The 25,899-nt window shown below is 37.5% G+C and overlaps 1 protein-coding gene across 1 annotated transcript in view; it reads right to left on the bottom strand.

Moving 5' to 3' along the window:
* LOC5569456 (coiled-coil domain-containing protein lobo) overlaps positions 1-25,352 on the bottom strand; it is a 97,292-nt gene extending 71,940 nt beyond the window's left edge. The window contains exon 1 of the mRNA XM_021855120.1: positions 24,779-25,352. Coding sequence (XP_021710812.1) covers positions 24,779-25,300 — 522 coding nt within the window. The 5' untranslated portion in view covers positions 25,301-25,352. The remainder of the gene's footprint in view (positions 1-24,778) is intronic.
* Positions 25,353-25,899: the final 547 nt, after the last annotated feature.

Below are 25,899 nucleotides of genomic sequence, written 5' to 3'. Positions count from 1 at the left end.
ATCTTGCAATCCCTACAAGTTCCTCATCGGTTACTCTATCCTCATCGCCAGCCCCAATCCCCGGCTGTCCTACGAATGGAGGCCATGGGCTAGGGTTGTGGCGCGGAAAGAGCCCCTCGATGATCCCCTCCAGCATCTCTGAAGATTGCTCTGTAGGAGACATTGCACCTCTTGTCTTCGCCATAACGATCCTGTAGCAGCTTTGAGATAATCGGATCGTTACTTGTTTATATCCTGAACTCCTCAAAGAGCGTATAAAATAAATCAGTTTGTATGATTCCTCCAAATTATCAAACCTATAAAACACTTAGCTTTCGAATTGTGAGTGTAGATTTTGATTCCACAACATGAATAATTTTAAATAAATGCAAATGTGTGGCCTTTCCGTGATTCTTATTCCGGACACTTCCTTACTTTTGCCTTGAATTCCGGACACTTTGATTCAAATTCCGGAGAGCTCATGAAAACAATTAATCGAGAAGTCAAATCATCTATTAAAATCGTTAAACCACTAAACAAACGTGTAAAACAGATGTGCAATATTAATTTTCATAGATATCGTTGGAAAAAGCTGTTTAAGGTGATTATAAACGAAGCCAAACTTTTGATTTTCAAGTGCACAAGACTGGAGAAGAGTGTCCGGAATTAAAAACTGTCCGTAATATGAATCAAAACGGTACACAAGTTTCCCTATCTGCAATAAATATTCCATTCGCTTTTCTCTAAATTACCGTGTATGCACCGCCCCTAGGGTATAACATTGTGCATTTTTTAAAAACCTTAAAATGGTTGTCCTTAATTTCATAGAAGAGCTAATACGGGTTATAAGTAACAATGCAAAATTCAAACGAAGAAAATATGTCAACATGACATAATGACCAAACCCGAAATGTATGGGGCTGCACCAAGTCAGTTGCACCAACCCCGATCAGAAAGGCATAACAAAATTATTACAACCTGAGATATTTTTATCAAAAATTATGTTATAACACAGGTTGATAAAAAGTATACCTCGTTAGATGATAAAATATCAAAAATTATAACAAAAAAACCTCTACGAGAAACAAAATTATATCTAGCGTTGATATAATTTTATCAAATTTAAAACATATTGAGATATGATACGCCACATAGAAAAAAGGCAGTCATAACAACTGTTGTTACAAATGAGATATAAAAACTGCTTCAAAATAACAACATTAAATCAAGGATTGATATAACATTTTATAACTAATTTTGTTATAAATGAGATAAAATTCTAGGTTCAATATTCTTTCAATTAATACAGATAAAAAATATTTAACTTTCGTTTATGTTTTATTTACCGCTTATTTTTTCATAATGAAAATTCGAAAAATATCGTGTCAATACACTAATATATAAAGTTAGTAACTAAAAAGTTGTACGATAATATGTTTACTTATAAATATTCAGAAGGCACTGTACTATTTAGAATTACAAATACATTGAAACAATGTGTAAGCGTAACAGTAAAGCCGAATGACGGAAATTCCGAGAACAAAAGTTTTATTTCAATTTGTAAATCTAGAACGCAAGTAGATTAAATAAATTTGAGCATTCAGGAAAAAGGTGTTAACGATTCTAATTATTGTTAAAATTTTAATATAAAGCAATTCCAAATATATTTCAAAAATATAACTCATTTTGATATAATTTTGATACGACTCAAAACTATTTTCACATCACATTTTAAAAAAATATCTAAATATAACATACTTTGATAAAAATATCAAACCTTGTTATAATTTTGTTAAGTTTTTGATATGCCTTTCTGATCGGGACGGTATTCAGCCAAACCATTCTAAGGGTGACAGGTTCGAATCCCGTTTTTGGATCTTTTCGTGTTGGAAACTTTTCTGACTTCCAAGGACAAACCTACATGTCTTATGTCTTGTTTGATAATAGACCATTCATAAATTTCATAACGTTTAAGAGGATGGGTGGGTGTTCTTAAAACGTTGTTAAATCATTTCAAAAATATTATGTTGAGAATAATAATTATTATTATCATCATGGCGACCTTGCAGACGGAGCACAGTACATTCATCGATCTGAAGAGATCCATCGTAAGCACCCAAAAGGACGTGGCATTTCTGAAGAAATTTCTGAAGGAAAAGCTAACACCCGTTAGCCATAGGATTAAGATGGGCCCCCATATCCCACAACATATTTAGAGGACAGCAGAGAAAGAGTTCATCACGGTGGAGAAGGATGGAAAACTACCATTTTTGGATCTACTTGTCACCATGGAAGAAAGTTCATCTTACAACTTCGAAATCTACAGGAAGCCTACAAACACCCAGCGAGTTATCCCTTACACATCGAATCATTCGTTCCAGCATAAGATGGCAGCGTTTCACCACATGATCCATAGGATGCAGACTCTACCCCTCAGGAAAGACGGAAAGACCAAGGAACTGGAATATATCTACGAGACGGCAAGGATCAACGGATACAAGGAAAGGACGATAAAAGCCATCATCGACAAAAAGGAAAGACAGCAAATTCGGAGTGCTTTGACGACACTAACCCCTATCACCGAACCCATGAAGAGAGTCTCCATCCCATACGACGTACACATCAGCAAACAGCTCCGTCCAAAGCTAAGAACTTTCGGAATCCATTTGGTATTTTCCAGCAGAGACAACCAACTTAGGACTTCGTTAGGCTCTACCAAGGATCCGGTAAATACGCTAAACACAGCTGGTGTTTACAAAATCAGCTGATCCTACTGCAGAAATGATTTGATGATGATACGATTTCAAATCTAAGGTGGCAGAACATAACTTTTCAGAAGGACATACAATTACAACGGCCAATATCAACATTTTGAGGAATGTTTTCCTTGGAAACTGGATGTGGCGGAGAGCCTGGAAATTTGCAAACAGGCACCTACGACAACGGCAACGGCAATACATGGCTATTCAACTTGGTACCTACTAATCGTTCCCGTGATGTATGTACCTTTCAGCATTTAAAGTTTCAACAAAAGAGGGATGGAATGTACCTAAAAAAATCATAAATTTAAAGTTTATTTTATTTTATTTTATTGATGTACAAGGGGGTCAGGGGCCAAGTCTCCAGCACAAGTTTAAAAACTCACACCTTCCATAATACACCGGGGATTTTGGAGTATGGGAAGTAGGCAACGCAACATCTTTGACCAGAAGGTTCTTTAAGTTTTGCTTCTACTCTAGACTTCCACTACACGTATGAATTATGCAAGATCAAAAGAAAATGAATCAGTCATACATATAGCGGTAGTGAAAAGTTTTGCTCAAGGATTTGGGGATGGAGGGATTTTGTGTGGTGTTTTGTAAATCGCTCTGTGGAACAAATGTGTTATTAGTTAAATAATACGATAATCTGATTTACCTTTCAATTAGTAATAAGAATGATTATAAAAACTTTATACTCATCTTTTTTTTTTTTTGGCCATTACGCTGCCATGATAAGGGCTGTTCGTCGTCTCCGTTAAATTGTTCCTCATATTATGGCGGGTTAAATATGAAAACAAGGATAAAGAGAAAAGGAATGTTAGTGATTGTTATATGCTTTATTGCAGTATTGGCCTACATTGAAGTCAAACAAAATTCGCTCTTTGGATTCCCACGCTAACAATCCCTGAAACTAATGATAAACAACAAAAAATGAATCCGAAGGAGCGAAAACCTTGAAGTTTCAATGTAGGACAATTCAGCTTTATTGCATGTGAGAAGTTCTTGGTGATATTCTCACAACGGCCATTCAGAATGGTTCGACGGATGTAGATGAAAGATCATCATAATGAAATTAATGCGACGACATGTTAGTAAGCTCAGAACGATTATTGTATTTGCAACTGTTAATTTAGATAGTTAAGCTAAGGGTCGGTTATTGTATATAACTGTTTAGATAAGCAGAAGTAAAGCACCTTGAACGCGAAGTAATGACCTTCCATCCCATCTTCAAGTGCTCCTCACAAGCACAACACTTCATTCTGGCACTTTAGAACGTCCATATTGTAACTTGTTCACACAAGAAATCTGCCTCGACCGACTTGGCAGAACGCACCCATACCCCTTTCTGAACCAAAGGACAGGGCTAAAAAAATCATAAATTTAAAGTTTATAAAAAAATTTTGCTTTTGAAAAGGAATCGCTGAAGAAATTTCTCGCCGATTCCTTGCAGAAATTTGCTACAGCGACTCCCATTTGAACTGACATTTCTTTTCAACTGCGTACTGCGATCCGAAAAAAGCGCATTCTTGATCGATTCCTTGCAGAAATTTCACATGCACCTGCACATAGGCCGATAAATTACTTGTCAGCAGCGAAACAGGCTTTACTCGATATTCTGTAGGGGAAGGGGTGGTCAAATGAACACCTTAAGGATATCATCTTGTTTCTAACAGAAAAACGAGGAATTTCTGTAGTTCTATCGCACAACATCAAAGGTAGGGATGTTATCTAAAGGAGCGACACTAATTCAGACTAAAAAAGCTAAATTTTCTCATATTTTTATCGTTAGCAAAAAACGATCCAAATGTTCATTTTACCTGCACTATGTGGGTAAAATGAACATCTGTTGGTGGTAAAATGAACATCATGCAGAAAACGTGAGCGAAACAAATATTTTTGAAGATTTTCATTGCATATCCGAGAATATATCCTTTAAGGATTGTAACCCATTCAAAAAGAAATTTTAAAATATCAGAATTGGCATCATATCATAACGATATTTACCTCACTGGAAAACCTCTAGACCTCCGAGCGAAAAGTTCTAATTTTCAAACGCGATTTTCTAAATTCTTAGTTTTCGTTGAAATTTTCTCTTCACTTGACTTCCGTATCAACCCGAACACACCGAATTGTGCTTTAAATCGTCCGTGCATGATAAAAATTCATTAAAATTTGATTTTTCTCGGTAAAAGGCACGGTGTTCATTTTACCACCACTTCTCCTAACTCGATGGAATGCGCGGTCCCTTCAATCTAGCATACTTTCTAACTCGATGTTCCCTAACTCGATGCGGTCTGTTTCAATTTCCTTTGCAAGTTTACCTCTCTAACTCGATATTTCCATGAAAATTTTTAAATATTCTCCAAATGTTAATAAATTTCATAAATTTGATAATTATGATTACAGTGAAAGCAAAATTAATTTTAACAAGTCATTTCAGAGTGATAATAAAATGACTTTTTGAAGACTATGCAAAATGTGTCACGTTGCTAAATGTACTAAAAATTTACCATTTTTCACGTTTAATTTACTATTTTGAATGTACTTTGTCGAAATAATCAAAATTTCGAAAATTGAAAACATTGTGTTCTGTATCTCGATACCTCCCTAACTCGATGGTCCCTTCAATATCGAGTTAGGAAGAGATGACTGTATTTAAAATTTTTGAAAAAAGTTTTGAATCCTGGGCAACATAGCATTGAAGAACTACAAATAAGTTTGAAAAATTCAACCATGTTCGTTAAAACAATCCGTCTTCCAATGAGCGAATATTTATGTTTGCCTTACATATTGATAGCTCGTGACTTAGATGCGCGAAAAATCGAAAAATAATGTTGTGCTTTTCCGTTTCGAAATACCCTAATACCCCAACAAGTATTGACACAAACCGGAACACATTATCGTATTCAAAATAATAAATCAATATAACTAGGGCAGCCAAGGGCTGAAAGTCTCTCTAATAAAGACAATAATAATAATATAACTAATTTATGATTTGTTTTTCTAAAAATTGTATCAAAATCGATCAAACGATGGCGAAACTATAGAATTAAAAAAAAGCTTTGATGTTGATACCCAGTACCGTAAAGGGCGGTTAGCCGTAAACCACGATTCATAATTAAAAACAAGTATTTATCGAGCAACGGACTCATGTTCCGTAACCGGTCGTTTGAGAACGTCGCGACCCATTGGAAGCCCACACAATAGAAACCTCAGCCAGAGCAGTTGCTGGCTAGTAAAGTGTGCTATTTCCATACCTAAAAAATAATGTGCTCTCGGACTAGGCATTGGATATATATAGAAAGCGTTGTGTTTGGATGGGCATCTAATTCTTCCGAAAGAGGTGCACTTTGCAAAAAAGGACCACGTGATTATTGAGCTGAAATCGAATTCAGGTTAACTTCTGCGTTCAGTCCTCTCAAGGCGTAGGGGTAACACGCCCTAACTAGAGATCAGTGAGTCGTGAGTTCGATTCTCACTGAGAAGACATGTTACTTTTTCGCAAAACTCCACATCAATTTGTCCATTTAATCCAATTGCAAAATACATGTAATGTTTAGCTTTCGGTAGTTGTTAAACTTTCACTCGGCTGGTTACCCGTAAACCACGATTCATAATTAAAAACAAGTATTGCGATAAGGTTTTTTTTTTTACATTTGTGTAGTTGTTGGCGATATACTACATACGAGTAGAAGTGTGCACTATGTCTTTTTGGTTCGAAATTAAACAAGAAATTTCGCAAAATTCAGTTTGTTTCCAATTTTCCGTGGAAATATTTTTACAATTTGGCGAAACGAAACGAAATCGTAAAATAAAAATTCCACTTGTTTGAGTTCCGTGGAATTCCGTGGAATTTCGTTTCGAAGCATGTTTGACGGAATCATTCGGTATTTCGCATACCCTTACCTGCTTCTCAAATGCTTTGTTTTGATTCAAAGATCCTTTCATTCTTCTTCTTCTTTTTTTCTGGCGTTACATCCCAACTGGTACAAAGCCTGCTTCTCAGATTAGTGTTCTTATGAGCACTTCCAAAGTTATTATTTGAGAGCTTTCTTTGCCGATTGACCATTTTTACATGTGTATATCGTGTGGCAGGTACGAAGATACTCTATGCCCTGGGAATCGAGAAAATTTCCATTGCGAAAAGATCCTCGACCAGCGGGATTCGAACCCACGCCCCTCAGCATGATCATGCTGAATAGCTGCGCGTTTACCGCTACGGCTATCTGGGCCCCTTTCGTTCTGCTAGATCTAAAAAATGAAAATAAGAAAGGGGGGGAAGGAATTTCCCAGATGCGTTAAACAAAGCTGGAAATCCATAATTTAAGATTTCCGCTCTGAACTGTTCACCCAAAAATATAAGACTGTTTCCCCAAGCAGAAGCAACTTCCAGATTAGGTATTGCAAAAAAAGGTGAAAACAAACAGGATAGGTGTCTATCTATACATATTGTCTCTGTCAGCTGATGTCCATAGTAGACATCCGATTACTCCAGTGTTGTCTTTCTGCTGCCACGTGGTCGTCGTAGAGAACGGCTCTTTCAGCTCTGGAAAATAATGCCATCATTCCAATGGCTGTTAACATCATTGTCGAGGGTGGGTGGGAGCCACCAGAAGTGTGTAAATATAAAACGAAAAGAATAAAAAAAGTCAGAAAAACTTTTGTGAATGAATTTGTAAAAATTTGCACTGTGTTTGTATATTCCCGTCGGGTTCTATTACGTTACTATACACCCAACGAACGAGAGAGGAAAAGCTTTATCGCTGTTGCACCGGTTGTGTCTAGCCTTCCGAAGAAGTGAGCGTTGGTAGTCTGAGTTCGGGGGTGAATGTTGTGAAAAAACGGAGAAACCAAGAGGGCACAAAACATATAAAAACACAAGGAAAGACACTATGGTCCAGAACCAAACCACACAAGTCTGGATTTGCCGGTAGTCTATATGTATGGAGGAGCTTGCGAAAAAAAGAACTCTCCCTCAGACATAGTGTGATATAATTTTATTTCCATTTTTATATTTATTTTTATTTTTATCTCTCCTTAACACATCATTTTCCGGCTGCTCCTTTGCTTAGATACTACCGCTGAGAAGTCCAATTTGGCTCTTGTCCGTTAAACGAGCACTTCTCTCTGACTGTTATTGCTTTTATATTAAATTCATCTCCCATATACCTAAGTACACAGTCGTAAAAACCTGTGGAATCATCTACCTTCCTCGTGTCGGCCCCAGTGGAGCATACGGAAGAACAACCAAATAATAATAAAAAAGAACCGTGCCGAGGTTATATGTTTCGTTTTCATTCACAAAAATCATTTTACTATCACGGCTACGAGACGAACGCGTTTGGGAAGGTTACGTGGGCTGCTAAACATAACCGGTGGTAAACGCTGTGGCTGCAGTGATTGCTGCTCCTTTGGCATTTATTGACATCAGGGATCAGGTGCACCGATTCCGCCAAGTTGTAATACATTTAGCACCTCGTAAAAAAGTTGCAACACGCGCCACCCTCGCGGATCCACTTGGTTAGGACATTTATGGCGTCGCTTTTGCGATGATGGGAAGTTAGCGCTGGTTGTTAGACTCCGCAATGATGATGAGGACGATAGTGGGGAGAATTTCGGAGCCTTATAAAAAGGTACTCAAGTACATAGTAACAATTACAGAAAGTGAAAGCGATCCGAGCAGGTGGAAAAGGCTAAAACAAATCAAGTTTAGGTATTTCGTTATATTTTTAATCTTTGCGGTACAAACATAGGTTTTTGGCATAGGTTTTTGGTCGGTAATCGTTTACCGAAGAACAACTGCAGTAGGCACGGCGTACAGATTATTTTCGCTGGAGCGTTGAAAATTCGTCGAAAGAAACAAAAATAACGGAAATGGCATTTGCATGATTGCGCTTCTTTATTTCTCAAGGTAATTCTACAATTACAAATTTATAAAATAGCATGTCCATGAAACTTGCAGCGAACTAGGAATCAACATATTATATTGATGAGGGATAACCGCCGATGGAAATAATGCCACCTTTGGTGTCGTAAACACACACAGGAAACTGCAAGGAAGCAGCGGATGCTGACGGCCAGACTGAAAAATAAACGTTAATTTGTAGATAACACGTTTATACACTATCTTTAACACTCTTCCTTTAGTTACCTGTCTAAAAAGTCATTGCGGTACGGGCACAATTCCGATTGTGCTGCTTTTCCCCAAATGTCGATTCCACGGATGTTTAAAAAAGTGCAAGAATAGTCTTTAGTGACAGGGTGCTTAACTGGAAAGAAGGATATTTTTTTTATAAGGCGCTCTGTGCTCGTGGCCACTACTGTGCCGGAATCAGTTGATCTGTATCTTCTTTACCGATACAGATCTATTTTTAACTTATCTATATTTACATCTTCTTTCACTCTCTCCTACTCTTTTACTCTCACACCGAGCAGGTAGGAGAGAGCTCTGCTGTTAGTGAGGCTAGCGCCTGCGAAGAGGGTCAGTTTTGTCTCAGTCACCATCTGATACTCCCCAAAGCACAGTCCTTAGTGAAGCGTCTTCTGGTGACTGGACGGGTTTTTTGTGGAGTGGCTGAGAATCGAATCCATGACCTTCCGCTTATGAAGCGAAAGCGTAACCTCAAGGCTACAGACCCCCCTCGCAAGAAGGATATATGTGATCGTTCTTGATAAAACACATATTGCCAAAAACATGAGGACGGTAAAACTCGAAAGAACCGTCAATCAAATAAAGAAGGGTGCATATCCTATGACCGGTTCTTTCACCACCTTGAAATACAAAAAGTTATGACAATTATGAGTGCTAAACATTTTTCGGGGAACTGGACTATTCGGGGAAATGGAGTAGTCGGGAAACTGGCATTCGGGGAACTGGTGTTCGGGGAAACGACATTCGGGGAATCGACATTCGGGGAAAAGTAGCATAACCCACTATTCCAACTAAAAATATTCCACTAGCGATTGTCCGACATTTCCCCGAAAACCATTTCCCCGTATGCAATTTCCCCGAATGTCGTTTTCCCGAATGAACCACTTCCCCGAAAACTTTTTTCCCGAATGTTCCATTTCCCAGAAAAAAAACTTAATGTTAGCTACATAGGGTAGGTGTACCAGTTATGGACATAATGGTTCCCTGTTTCGCCATACGTAATAATTTGATTATTTTCAATTTGTTTATCATTCTGTGTGTTTTAGTAGTTTGTTATCACATGAATCTTGATGTTAAAACATTCAAACATATTCAAAATGTATAAGTTTTCGAGAAAACACATATGACCAAATAAGGAACCATTATAGCCATAACTGGTAGACTTTCCATACTTAAAGTTATTCATAATCCTGCTGTCAAAAGGTGTTTAACGTGTAGCTGATGTAAGGTTAGATGAAAATTTGTTACATTTGTTATAAAATCCATGTGTCTGAAGTAACTGGTGCTCAAAATAATGTGCCGCGTGCATTATACTCAAAGCCACTTGAAAATCGCCTGACATGAAAAAAACAAGCTCATGATATGCAGTTTCATTGTAAGCGGTATGATTAGCCTATGGCTGTTTGGCTTATGGACATTTGGGCGAATGAACATTTGGCTGAATTAAGTCTTCTTAGAATTATGGGCTATTATTTTATTTAAACTGTTTCAATAATTATTGGCAATAAGCTGATAATATTTCAATTTCAATTTTCCCTTTTTTTTAATGATAGGCTGTTCTTTCAAATTGTTTCGGAATTTTTACAAAGATTCATTATTCGGTTAAATGTTCTTTTGCCATGTATTCATTTAGTCAAACGATTATTCTTTCATAATACTTAGCGTGCCATAAAGGACTGTAACTACAATAAGCCAAGTTTTACTACGGTAGGCAAATTAAATAATTTATTATATCTTGCCCTACATAACTAGACCTCGATTTTTCCTTCTGAAAACTTTTTAAAAGATGCAACACCATGCTTCTACTTCAACTTTCTGACAATAAATCGGTTTAAAGATAAATGTCTTCATTAGAAACAAATTTCTCGAAAATGTCCTAAAACTAATAGCCGAAAACATCAAATGAAGTGAGCATGTTTATAATGAATACCCAAAATGCTAATAATCACTACTTAAATAGAAAAAAAACATGCCTTTTCAATGCAAAATCATTATCAAGGGTTGATCGGAAGCATTGAAAAAGTTGGTTCAAAACATTAGAATCCGTAATATTTGCATTTACAATAAAAATTGAAGAAATCGCATATAATTACCAGAACAAAATTTGCTATAAGTTTCAGTAGCTCTGTTATTTTTTATTGATATATTTATCTATGAAAAATTGCCTTCTAATTAAAGAAGGGAAAATTCATGTTGAAATAAGGAGAACAATATTAACACAGCAAAGCTTCAAAGAACTGCCTACGATTGAAAAATGAAAAGCCTAGCTTCAAAATTCACCTTTTCGTAGTGCGTTATGGGGAAAAGATCTACCAGTGAACCTCGGTAGTGACAAAGTAATACGACATGCACTAAACAAAGGACACGAGAAATACTACAATAGATCAAATATTTGTCGCAGTGGTTTATGTTCCTAACAAAAAAAAAGTAAATGATTATTAGAGCAGTAAATAAAGAAGAACAACCTATGTTTAAAGAAGGGATATTTACAAAATTTAAAACAAGCAACTTTTATGGTATCAATTTATTGTAACGGAAAAAAAAGAACATTTGCCTATGCTTTATGGGACACAAACTACTAATGCGGAAGCAATGATCGAATAATAGCCTCGAAACGATGCACTAATCTGTCAGATGCGTCCCGAACAAACTTATCGACTCATTTTTTCTTTTAAAATTCTTAAACAGTGAAGATCAAGATGTCTCTCTTTGGTCACGCCTTTGAATCCTGCACAAAGTTTTCAATCAGTAAAACTTTATTTAATAATTTTGTCGATGCTCGTTCAGCCAGATGTCATTAAGATAAATTATGTCCGGAAAACCGACATAAGGCATCAGTTTGGCTCACCTCTTGGATAATCTTTCAAAACCCACCTTCTACATTTTTATTGCTATTCTTAGCATAATAAAATTTTGGTTATATCCCGTTAGGACCGAATGTCGTTAGGCCGAAGGTCATTAGGCCGAATGCTGTTAGGACGAAAGGGTCGCTAGGCCGAAAGAGTAACTAGGCCGAAAATGACCGATAGTTCTAATGAACTGTAAGGCCGAATGGATAACTAATAGGAATTGGTCAGACTAATTTGCGTTACCTAGAAGCCACCGAATGAATTGTAAGGTCGAATGGATTGTTAGTTTTCGATCAGGATAATTTGCATCACCTAGAAGTCCACAATATACGCTGTGAAATATAACTAGAAAGAACAGCCTTTGATTGAAAGAAGGAAAAAATACTGATGAATGTGTCAGCATTATGAAATAAAAGTAAATGATCAAATGTTACCCTAACGACCCTTTCGGCCTAACGGCATTCGGCCTAAAGGCCTTAGGCCTAAAGGCCTTAGGCCTAAAGGCCTTAGGCCTAAAGACATTTGGCCTAACGGCATTTGGCCCAACGACCTGCACCCTAAATTTTAATACTGAACTCAATGTTTAACATATTTTTAAAAGCAGGGCTTCCAATAAAAACTGTCATCGATTTCCGATCCAAATAACTCGTCTGCCGTTTCTCAATTCAAATCATTCATAAGAGAATCATTAGTTTGAAGCGATTACCAGACTAACTGAATTCAGTCAATTACTCTGATAATTGAAAAAAAAAATTAAAAATGTGTTTACAGAAAGCAGTAAGCAGGGGATACAGTACATTCGGGAAAACAGAGCATTCGGGGAAATGGTTTTCGAGAGAAAATCTTTTGGGGAAAAATCATTCGGGGAAATGGTTTTCGGGGAAATGTCGGACAATCAACTAGCAGTTTTTCTGCAACGCCCGAAAGAAAACCGTACACGACTGATTGACGCTATCATTCTTTCAAATTACTGAAGTTGGTAATCTAACCGACCTTTTACCGAAACACCGGTTGAATATTCTACAGTTTTCGGTGGTATTAATGATTCACAGATTATTCGGTAAATTATTTGACAGATGAACTACAGTTTACCGTAGTTTGGTAGTTTTTGTAATGATGAGCTGTCAAAAGCTTTTAAATTACCGAATAATCTGTATTTTTGTGAATTACTGATTTATTTGGGTAATTTTATTTACCGAACGCGTGTACTCTGATTGCGTGTGTTCCATTTTTTGCTTGCGTTACATCATAAACATTAAAATATTTTTTCCAATCAAAAAATAATTTTTTATTCGTTCCAATCGTTCGATATTACCATTAACGTTTAAAAAGAAAAAAAAATAAGTCCTTTAAAATCGACTTTTTCGATTTTTGTATTTGCTCTCAAATGCTTGTTAATGTTAACTTTTCACACTATGTCATGAAAGTTGTGGCATAGAATATAATAGCATAAACAAAAACCAATTTTTCTCAAAATTTAACACAATTTGTAACATATCATTTTTGTTTCAGAGGTGTGCACGATTTTCATCGTCATCTGTTAGTAATTTAAAAAATTATCATAAAAAATGCCACATTATTGAAACAATATCATCGCATCATAATGTTTAAATACATTGTAAAGTATTTCTGATCCAAAAATGGTTTGTGTGTTCTACCCAATATTTTTGAGACTGTTTAGAATATTTGCGACTACTTTTCGATACACTCCTTAATCTGTAATCTTATGCGATTTAATTTATGATAACAAATGTTGATTTGACAGCTGCTGCGAGTTGATTCGATTTACTTTGCGCGAGTAAACGGGACGAAACCGAAATGTTCAAACGAATTTTATGCAAGGAAACAACCGTGTAGGGCGGACGTGAAGAAATTTGTATGAATAAACGAATCATTATGGTCACTATTATGCGATTTTTGGTTGTCTGGATCACTTGCTTCTACAAATATGTGCAGTTGCAGTGATCTGAAGCTGTCCTGATCGTATCCGGGAAAATGACAACGTGAAATAAGTATTTCACTTGATTTGGAAAACTGCTTGATCCATCGTTCCTAGTTCTTGAAAATTTTCGCTATAATCGCATCGTTTCAACCAAATTAAGCCCTCCACAGGTCTTGTATCTTGTCATCTTACCGTGCACCAGTAAATGCGCTATCAACCCGGGCGGATCAAAAAAGCTCATCAATTCATCAACCTCAGGACGCTTCGCTTCGTAGTAGTGAACTTTGATGATCCTGCATGTTCCCGGTTGTTTAGTAACTTGACGGAATACTGGGTCCTCCAGTACCCAGGCCATGCCAAGAACACGTTCCACTAGATTTTCTTTGTCAGCGCTGAATTGCCGTGAATCGCAAGTCAGTCCCATCTGTAAAAAGTAGGCATTGAGATAATGGGCTGTGAAGTTTCCAAACTCGTTTTCCATACGAATATTCAAAAAATCCCAGAGAATTGGAATATGTCCTAATCTCAATGAAACTTTCACAATTTGCTTTTCACTACGATATCTTTCTGAGAAAAATATAAAGATGATCAAAACACGGTTCATTTTTGTGTTACACGGTGCAGAAATCTGTAAAGGGACTGATATGCGGTTGCTCATTATGGGACAATTTGACTTGCTGTTGTTTTCCTACTTTTTCTGAACAAATCTTATTATATCATTAAGGCAGCTGAAGGAGCATTATAAGATATATTGAAAACTGAACTCAACTCAAATTTGACAAAAATACAGATGGGACTGACTAGCGATTCACGGCAGTGAACTACATCTTCGTTTCTGTTGCGCTTTCTTCGATGATGTGCATTACCTTCGATTTTGTGTAGGTTACTCTCCTCCACGCTCTTGTTGATGTGCAAAACTGACTAGGAACTCGCATTTCCTGTTGAGCTATCGATGCTTCCAAAAACAGTGCATCCCAGTCTTGTTTTGGCTGCTATCAGTCCATTCAGTCGTCCTTCACGTACCTTGAGAGGTACCGCGAGTTTCAAATTGTCTAGTCCAGTCAGGATTCTCGGAACGGCTTCTTTGTAGCTCTTCACAGGTAGCCCAGCTTAATACGGGTATCGCCTAGACAATTCACCACAATCCACCATCTGTACAGGAAGATCTAAACTGCTTACGGTACTCACAGCCGTCAACGGAAATTGGTTGCTTTCTTCCTCAGAGATCATTAGATTGACCAGCCGAGAATTCGAATGTCAGCGACATCGACTGAGAATCTCCTTTCTCCTTCAAGATTCAACAGCTTAGCAATTTCGGCGTCAGTCAGTGTCGACGAAGAACCTTCGTCAAGATAGTCGAAGATACTTTTGCCTGCTTGCCGTACAGAACCACTGATGTGATACGGAAACGTTGGACGTCGGATTTTAACGGTGCCCCGGAGTTATCAGAAGAAGTTGATTTGTTAGTAGTCGCTGAGCTGGGATGCAGTGACGGATGGGGACTCTGATCACAGTTCCCGATTCCATAGATCCGTGTGGACTTGCAAGACCACCGTCCGTGGGAAACCAGACAGATCGCACACAGTTGGTGTGACTCTAGCGCCTTCAGATGCTCGCCGAGTGACAAAGACTTGAACTTGGATTCTGTGCTTTACGCTTTGGCAAATATAGCACGGCCTGTTCTTGTTTTCAACCTTTTCCTGCTGCTCAAACTTCTTGGGCTCTGTAGTCACGTGAGTATTGATGAACGCCTCTTCTTTCTTAGGTTTTTCATTTTCGCCTGTTCGAGATCCGTCGATGTCGCTGAAATGCGCTACGTCGAGCCTTTCAGGCTACGGAGTAGAAACACTTCGCACTTCATAAAGGAGCAACTGTACTAGTTGCTCTGGGCTGCCGAATAACGTTTCTCGCGTCTCAACTACTTTCGACACCGAAGGTAGCATCGGGTTACTCCTGATTGCTTTCAGTGCTTTGCTTTCGAGGCATCGCTGCAATCGCATAAAAATTCTCCGCCTGTGAATAGCCACACATGGCGGTAAAGTTGCCAAAGAGGCAATTCCTCGGGATTTCCTGAGAACACAGGAAGTTCCTTAGGCACCACCTGCCTGGCAGACAAATGCTGTTGGAATTTACTCCACATTTTTTGTTGGTTTTGCAGTTGCTGCATATGGCTAACGTTTGGCCCAGGCTGTTGCTGCAGTGGTGCATGTGACGACGACGGTGAAAAATGGTGGTGTCCCGGTGTATCATGCACCAAAACTTCCGAAACGAGTGGATACGAGACTGCTTGAATGCTCCAACGGTAACTGCAACAGATGGTAACTGCAACAGATGGTTGTGGTAAAGACGGCAACACTATAGTTCACTGAGCTAGTGTACGTTTCGATATTCGTTTCTGCAGCAGCCTGCATGCGGATCAACTGTGACACCGGTGATCCATTTATCGTTGAAGATAGGATTTTTTGCAATGTTCCGGTGTATTTAGTTTCCATTACCCTTGGAACACTCATTGCACTGGCGAGTGGAATCGACGGGAATATTTCCTCGACAGCACTCACGATTTTTTTGCGGAAAAATCTGAAAACTATTCAAAATCAATGAAACAGGCATTCAAGTCATCGTGTAAAAGTTTGGGTTCACCCCTTAGTATGATGTATGTATCGTGTAAAAGTTTGGGTTCACCTGAGCCACACGCAAATCATTTTTGTCAATATCTCTGTCAACCGATTTCAATAATTCATAGCTTTTTCAAACGCAAATGATGGCACATGATTGGTTTGAGATTTCACAGATTTTTCGTGTTTTGATTAAGTTCAAGTGAATCCAAACTTTTGCAAAGTTTTTGTCAAAGTCGTAATCATATGTTTACTCACAGTCCGTACTTGTAGAATTCAGTTTAAATCTGAGAAATGTTGGTTTAATTCATTTAGCTTTAGAGTATTATTTTGCATGGAAGCTAACCTAAAAATGTTTGTGTCAGTATAATTCAGTATAATGTCATTTTTGTGTATTCTTTTTAACATTCGACTCACAATATAATTGTAGCTTAATCACAACACACAATTTTAGTACAGCGTATGAAAGTAATAGTAATATAAACTCTTAAACTCAACGGCTAACGATCAAACTTGATAGAAATTCTCTCATCGGTCATACTATATGATTTTCGGAACAAAATCTTATCGTACTGTTTTCTATTTTACTTCGGTTCCTACCTCATCCGAATTCTCACTCGCTCTCACGATAATGGATTTATCCCTCACAGCAATTTTCAGCGATAAGCTGCCTTGCGATTTTATCCGTCCACAAAACAAAGCGAAAATAGATACCGTAATCCGGGGTAACATTGATCAGCGGGGTAACATTGATCGGGATGACTAATCTTGTTAAACGTTCAAATAAAGATTTATTGATGAAGCATTTTCGAACCATGAATGGTGCCTCTCTTTCGTATATTCTAATAAGCTAATGATAATTAAGGTTTTTTCCAAAATTGCGTTTAGTTCATGCGCAAATTTGTCAACTTTTTGAAACAATGATTTTCATCATTTTCACTGACACTACCGAAAATTCATGTCTCACATGAGTTCTGCAGACGATGTGATCAAGGAAAATGCGGGTGTTACTAAAAATGGCATCGCCGAAAACGATTCCGTTGTCAAATCTTTCATAAGTTTATTCATTTAGGCAACATTAACTAAATACTATTACGAATGTAGAATTTCCTGAGGAAATTGCCTACTTTTAGGCGTATTACGCGGTTCAAGGTGTTTTTAATTTTAAAATAAGTAAGTAAATGACTTGAAATAACTCAAAAAGTAAATGTCTTGTAAGAGTTTGGTCTTCATATTCGGCTTCAGGGGCCCTGATTTTAGTAAGTACCGTAATCCGGGGTATCATTGATCAGCGGGGTAACATTGATCGGAATGACTCACCTCATCAAAAGTTCATATTATCATTTATTGATGAAACATTTTCAAACGATATAAGCAAGCAAAATGTGGTTCTTACTAAAAATAACATCGCCGAAAACGATTCCGGCAACATTACTGAATTACTGTTAGGAATGTAAAATTCCCTTAGGAAATTGCCTACCTTTAGGCGTATTCTGTGGTTCGAGGTGTTTTTAATTTTAAAATAACTCAAAAAGTAAATGACTTGTAAGCGTTTGGTCTTCATATTCGGCTTCAGGGACCATGATTTAAGTAAGTAACGACATTTTCAGTATTACTGAACGTTGTTTATATAGGTGATCAATGTTACCCCATATCAACTAAATCAAAAAATCGCATAAAACATTGTTTTTAACATGCTTAAATCTTTCAATAAACAAAATACAGTATATAGTCTCGAGCTATGGGTGGCAGTACTTGTTTTAAAAATATAAAACCTGCAACATTTGCATTTTCAAACGAAATATTGAAGAAACATTCAGAAAAATGATTAATGTTACCCCGGATTACGGTAACGACATTTCCAATATTAGTGAACGTTGTTTACTTGGGTGATCAATGTTACCCCATATCAGCTGAATCAAAAAATCACTTAAAACATTTATTTAAACATGTTTGAATCTTTCGAAAAACAAAATAAAGTACATAGCTAGGAGCGGTGGGTGCCAGTACTTGTTTTAAAAATATGAAACTTGTAACATTTGTATTGTGAAATGAAAAATTCAAGAAAAACTAAAAAAAATGATCAATGTTACCCCGGATTACGGTAATTGCACATTACCGCAACTGTGAGAAGTTTGTTTTCTCTTTCTCCGATCCATGGAGAATTTTTCCTGTATTCATCGCCACGAGCAGCAGTTGATTTTATGCACCAAATTAACCGCTCCTTTCGTCATGTTGGTGTGGTAGCATTGTTAGCGTGCATGCATCGCGGTTGTTTTTAGCAATGTTCTAGGTTCGAATCCCTTCGTCGGCACTAGCTTTTGTTTATCCACATAGTGATAATTCTCGGGAGCAATTTTTTAGCTAAAATATGATGGAGTGAAAAATAAATTATCCCCAGAGTGGAATGATTTTCGGTTATCCTCCATCGTAGCTCCAGGGAAAATTAGTGTGAGCGAAAAAAGATGTTCACGTGAGGAAGCGAAAAAAGCGTTCTCAATACGTGCGAAAAATCGTAGGTTTCGAATCATTGATACGAAAATCTGATCAGAACAGAAAGGTGACAAGCTATCCATCAGTTTTTCTGCATCCCTGTGGGTATTTCTGCCGCAGCTTCAACGGGTGTAACGCCAGTACAACCCTTGTGACATGTGATAACGACATTCTTCACGAAATGAAAAGACCTGTTGCAGCTGCGTATAGAGCCTTTTACGGACTACGTAACCAGCTTAGCTCCCGCAACTTGCAAACGGAAACAAAATTTGCCTTATATAAACATTGATTTTTTGGTGGCCTTCCACAGGCTTGAAGCGTGGAAATTGAAAGAGCGGAAAGCTTTCGTGTTTTAGAGCGTAAATTTCTTTGTAAAATATTCGGTAAGACACTAGAAAATGGTGTGTGGCGCAGACGCATGAGTCACGGGTTGTATCGAGTGTATAAAGATGCGAATATTATTAAGTGTGAGAAATACGGCAGACTTCAGAGGGCTACTCACTTAGTGCGAATGTCGGAAGAAAATAAATGAGAAAATATATTCATCACGCAACTAGATAGAGGCTGAGACAAGACTCGCGAAGACGGTCTTCTTTTTCTGTGATTGCTGAGTTTTTTCTTATTCCACTTTGTGTTTATACCAATTATGCGCAAGCCGTTCAAATCCTCACATGAACCTCTCAGCAAAAAATGATTGAGTTTGCATCACATCGAATCATAAATAGCCGTTTGAGTGAAATTTCATGCCAGCAAACGTAGCAGACATTAGAAATAATGTATTTTCTGCTTAGATTTATCAGCAACTTTGGAAAAAACTGCTCTGCTGACTGAGGTTTTCAACAACAATTTATTTTGAACACAATACTTTTCACTTTTTAAGCCATAAAAACGGTGGGCTGCATTTGACGTTTTGTGAGAGGGGAATCTGGGCTGCATATGACGTTGATAATTTTCTTCTTCGCGAGTCTCTCTCAGGATAGAGGTAGGCGACTTCGTGCAAGACCACGAGCATATTCGTGCTCGGCTGTCCGCAGTGGAAGAGGACCAATGTGATATAAAAGAGGTGAGGAGAAAGTCGGTGTGTGATTGTATTAGTGCTGTGTAAAATCAAAATAAACATAGAGGGGAAGAAGGGTGAAGTCATACGGCTTCAATGGAACGCTAAGAGTGGGTAGGAAACGTTCCATATCGTGGAACAAGCTAAGATTAGACAGAAAAATACACCTGCTGCTAACACCTGGACGCAAAAGTCGTACAAGTAGATCCCAGGAATTAAGTTTGTTGGCCATAGATTCGCGTATTAAACGCTTTTTCCACTACAGCACTACATTCACGAATGCATCATCTAGCGTAAAGTGTAAGAGAAATTCATGCACATCCTTTAGCAACAAGTATTTTACGGCTCAGTCTTGGTCTCAGTACCTTACAGTGCCTTCCATGGTCAATCTTATGCATTGTAGAATTCCATCCTAAAATAAAGCAAAATTTAAAACTAAATTGCATAGATTACCTCCAGTGCCATCTTCCCGTGCTGAGTTTTTTTTTGTGTTATTGTTTGATTAACAACACACAAAACAACCTTGGTAACGAAAGGGTGACTAGCAACGCACCCCCAGAAACTTTCGATAACAAATTGTATAACGTCACACATAGTCATAATGCAATGGGTTGCTGTGTGAAAACACAATCGGTGCACTAATACATACAAACAGTCGTGTATTGCACAGAATCATCTCCTCACCTCTATTACAGCACATTGGAAGAGGACCTGGCGACTCTAAGGGTTCGGGGCAGCTGGACAAGTATTGCCCAATGGGGCTCTGCACAAAAATCATCCTCTCTCTTTCACTCTACCATGAAATTTGTAAACAACAAGGCCAGTAAACGTCAAAATCCCATACATAATCAAAACAAGGTAATGCCCCATACCGACGAATATGGAGCTCTACAATACGCCTGGCAATAGAGTGGCGCTACGTTGTAGCCATCACAGGCTTCTGCAGTTCAAGAGTTCTGGAAAATGTGAACTGTCAAAAATACACCGTGAACTACCATCATGTTTACATGAACGTTCTCTAAACTAGGCAACGCGTTCATATAATCATGGTCTAGTTCACGGTGTATTTTTGCTTGTTGACGAGTTTATGATACGAGTTCACGGATACGAGAATGGATTTTTCTCTGTGCAAAGTACATGGTAGGTACTGGCATTTTCCTAGGATTTTTATTAAAGAATTTCTCTATAATAGATTCCTGTAATACCTCCTGGATATTTTGCCTGAATTCATTGAGGATTGTTTTCTCGGAGAACCGATCTTCAAAACAAGGAAAAATAGGGTTCTTGGCATTACGTCCCCACTAGGGCAGAGCCTTTTTCTAGTATTCAGAGAGCTTTCTTTGCTGAAATTGTCTGTTTGCATTCGTACACCGTGTGGCAGGCAAAATTATACTCTGTGTCCAGAAAAGTCAAGGAAATTTGTTTTTCAAAATTATTTTGAACCGACCAGAAATCGGGCCCAGACACCTCTAGTATGACTTTGCTTAGTAGCCACAGACTTTACCACTAGGCTAAGGAAAGCTCCATCGATCACATGAAATCTTCTTGAATACTTGAAGAAACCCTGGATTCTTAAGCCCTCAGATTTTTTGCAGGATATTATTGACTTTTCTGATATTTTATTACCTTTCTGATCTCTCTGTATTTGGGCCTAGGTAGCTATAGCTATTGCGCGCAGTTAATCAGCAATAACATGCTGAGATCCGTGGGTTCAAATCCCACAGGCTGAGAATCTTTTCAGATTAGAATTTTGCTCTATTATTCAGGACATAGATATTTTTTGTTTGCCACACGACTTGCACATGCAAAATTTATCGATTGACGAAAAAATTTCTTAGTAATCAACTATGAAAGTGTACATAGGAACATTGATATTTATGTTGAATCATTGATATAGTGCAAATATTAATGCCGACAAGAAAATACTGATACTGATAAAGAGGATATTTCGATATTTCTACTATGCTTGTCAACGTTAACTGTGCTAGCATTTAGCATAGAATTGAATAGTATATAATAGAATTGTCAATGCGAACACTAAGCTGAGAAGTAGCTTAGTGTTCTTATTGAAAAAAAATATTTTTTATGAGTTTACACGTCCTAGTATAGAGGAATCAATGACTTTGCACAAAGTGTTTGATTTTTGACTGGTAGGATTTTTTTATGGAACAATGTTTTAAGAGTTCTGGCATTCAACGGCCTTGTTATAAAAAAAAACGAATAAGTAGCTTTGAAACAAACAATTTTATCGACTTGTTTCGAAAAATATCACCAATCGAGATAAGTTTTTCTTGTGCTAATCTTCGCTGAGAGATTATTAGGTTTTTTTTATCTCTACCCTTCAACAACATTTATTTCTGTTGCTCCGGGTCTCTTTCAAAGATTATTATACTTCCTCGGTTTGACTTCATTCATCCTTAATGTATAACAATAACGGTGGATTGGATTGCGATGGTAAAAAAGAGATCAAAGAGGGTTTGATGTATCATTAACGCATTTATTACACCGATTGATTTTATTAACCTAGTACCGTTTTGTCTCAAATTCCGAACAGACTCATATTCCGAACACTCGGTTTTTGTATGGCGATTTGGTTGAAATGTTTCGCTGAAATATGTCACCAAATAACAAGAAAATGGCAGCCAATTGCAATACAATTTTAAAGCCTCCAATAAAATTCATACCACGGGAGTAGTGGTGATTATCTAGTTTGAGACCAGTAGAGCAAGCTCAGATACATTTTGTTGTGAATTTATTGAATTGAATACGATTTATTTGTGCTGTTCGGAATTTGAATCAAGGTGTTCGGAATATGAGACAGAATAAACACAGTGCTCAGCATTTGAATCAAAATGTTGTTTCATACTTTTACGTTAAAACAATGCTATAGCTAATAAAATCATCATTATTATTGGTACACCCAACAGCTAACAGTTAGACTTTGCGTGGAAATAAAAATGTATATAAATATCAGCCAATTTATGCCAATCAGATGCATTCCAAGTCACTGTTGGCTTTAAGTGTTCGGAATATGAGTCAAAACGGTACGTAATAAATCATTCTGCAATCAGAAAGAAACAGGTTCCTTGCTTGTTGTCGATGGAAAACCGATTAGGCAGTTGATAGTTTGTATTATAAACTATTCCATCTAAAATCCAAACTCGCCTTCCGACGGGGTACCACTTGAGTTTTCTTTTTATTACTTTTCGAAGCTTCAGATTTCATTTTGTTATTTTTTTTTGTTGGCTTAGTATAAAATTGATTAAAATGTTTACAAAATCATTTTTCGGGTAATAGTTGATCACATAGAAAAAATAAATAAAAATTGACAAGTAGAATCCACTCTTAGAAAAAATTGAAAAGCATGGTTACATTAGTTTGTCATTAATTTTTATAAACACGCTGTTATAATGAATTATACCAACAGAACCTCATTGGAATAGGAACGAAATGAACATAGAAGCGTAAGTGACTTGTCCCACATGAATAAAAAACGTTCGTCCAACTGATCCGACAATCCTGCCCAATCAAATCGACCAATCATCAAACTAAATCGCCAATCCGCGACATACAGATATTTCGTTGATACGCTGCCAACCATTCTGCCAGCATTCCAGTGGGAGCAAGTGCGGGTATGGGAACAACCATTGCAACATTTGGTTGGCGTCTTGTAGGGCCATTTAATTGCGTCGTAATTGATGCCAAACGACACGCATCGCAAAATAAAAACAAGATTTGTCGCAGTCCCGCTGAATGGTACCATGACCGTTGGTTGGAGGTTCCAAGGCTGGCGGCGGTTTACGCGAGGTTGTGTCCTCGTCGTCGCGCCAAAGTGAAGGCCAAAGACGCCTTGTATTTGGAACGCATATTGCAGATAAAGTGCATTTTGTTACAGTGAGTGATCGATTTTACTGAGAAGCTGAAGAAGCTTGGGAGAATATTGCCTGAAAGAGGAATTTGTGCATGTTATACCAGAATGTAATTTATTCATTTTTTAATTCTTTATTAGTATCTTTCTAAGCATTACATTCATTTCTTCTATCTAGGTGTTCTGTGTTAAACAACACTATCATCCTAATTAGGTGGAACAAAATAAAGCTTTTACAGTTAACTCTCCCTTACTCGATATTCCGTATCTCGATATCGAGTTAGAGAACCATAGTAAAAGTTGGTTTTCATGGCTAACTCGATGATGAGTTGCACTGCTTTTGTGTTCTGTAACTTGATACCTCCCTAACTCGATGGTCCCTTCAATATCGAGTAAGGGAGAGATGACTGTATTAACAAAAAATATTAATAATATTAGAGCATATTAAGTACATTTCATTTGCCGTAGTAGTTTAGAATTTTTTTCGGATGAGTTTACCTTTGAGTTGATTTCACCTGCGTGTAAGCAAAGCAAAGTTTTTTTTCAACATTGGATATTCTATGTAATTCAGTAGTACTATACCAGGGAGGAAGCTTCAGAATCATTTTCAAAATTTTATTTTGAATCCTCTACAGAGTTTTTTTTTTCCTGATATTACAGCAGCTAGTCCATATTCCCGAAACTGCAGTACTGATTCAGTCGTTTTAAAAAGTTTTACATTTTATGATTTATTAACTGTATGTTAAAACATAGCTATCCGGATTTTGATTCCAAAGTGTCCGGATTTATAGACATAAATCTGGATTTAAGGCCAATACAACTAAAGGTTGTTTTACATATTTTTATGGTTAAATAATTAATGTTATCGGATAATTGAACATTGCCGCTTAGATTAAACATGGAACTATCCGTTGCATTAAAACACTTTGATATAGTTTGAAGAAAACTTATTCAAATCGGATTTTGAACATTCATGACAGCTCAAGTGGCCGGATATTGATGCATCACGGTACAAGTTTGTCGAAAATAATCATAAATCATGCATTGTTTAAATTTACTCACCATGTTGACCTGATCCGGCAGTGGCTCATACACAATATAATCCGCTACAAACGATGCGATATCCTCCCACGACCCGATCATATCTGGGAACAGGAAAATTGAGGGCTTCAGAGTTGTACACACAAACTTTTGCACACCACACTCGTTCGGTAGGGCAAGGATCGGCGGTTTTCGGTGCGGAAACCGTTCCTTATACTGCCTGCGGAAGTTTTCCGCAAACAGCAGCACCAACTTTTCCTTGGTTCCCAACCGTTTGTAAGATTCGGGAAAACACACTATTTCTTCGAACGCGGGAGTAGGATTGTCCGGAAAGCAGGTATCAATTAGACCCAGCTTTGCCTTTACCCCGGCGACGGTATCACTTGTGATAGGTACAAAACATTCTGGCGATTCGGACAACTCCGGAGGATTTGTTGGCGTGGGCGGAGGGAGACGCATCTCGCGAGCCAATGCACGTTGCGAGCGCAATCTTCTCCGAAGCGTTTCTGCAATGTTTTTCGTTACGGATTCTTTCGAGGACATTTTTATTATGCGAAATTGTTGCGATATTATAGAGAAATAAGTTTAAATAACCGGCACGTACACACTCGTTGGGGAAATGAAATTCAGCTGTCCAATAAATAAACTTTCGAACCATAACAACGCGTTGCAAGTAACCATTGGAAACAGATAAACATATTGATGTGACATTGCCTCCCCTATTTGATTCAACCAATTTTATCATATTTATCACCCTCATACAAAGGAAACGGGCTAGGAAACGGGTTATTGGTCAAGTAGGCCGAGGAAAAACGAACATTGATATATTTACATTAGGGTGGCTGCATCTTATAACTATTTTGTGGGTTAATTTGAACTTGAAGTGGACAATCTTTTTTTTAAATATCACTGTTGTTGAATCGATTCAAAAAGACAAATTTGAAAAGATTTTGATAACGATGTAAAAAATCCGATCCGATTTTTTAGCGACGTAAAAAAATCCATCATCGTCAGTTACCTCCATATTTTTGAATTCTATTACAGTCATCTCTCCCTTAAGGCCGGTTTGCTACTGACAAGAAAAGGAATCGCCTATCTCGATGCGTGGAAAATTTCTCCCAAGAAATGGTCAAGAAAATCAC

Source organism: Aedes aegypti, chromosome 1 (genome assembly GCF_002204515.2).
Source record: "Aedes aegypti strain LVP_AGWG chromosome 1, AaegL5.0 Primary Assembly, whole genome shotgun sequence".
Taxonomy (NCBI): Eukaryota; Metazoa; Arthropoda; class Insecta; order Diptera; family Culicidae; genus Aedes; species Aedes aegypti.
Note: the sequence above shows the minus strand (reverse complement) of the source record. Positions and strands in the feature narration are given on the sequence as shown.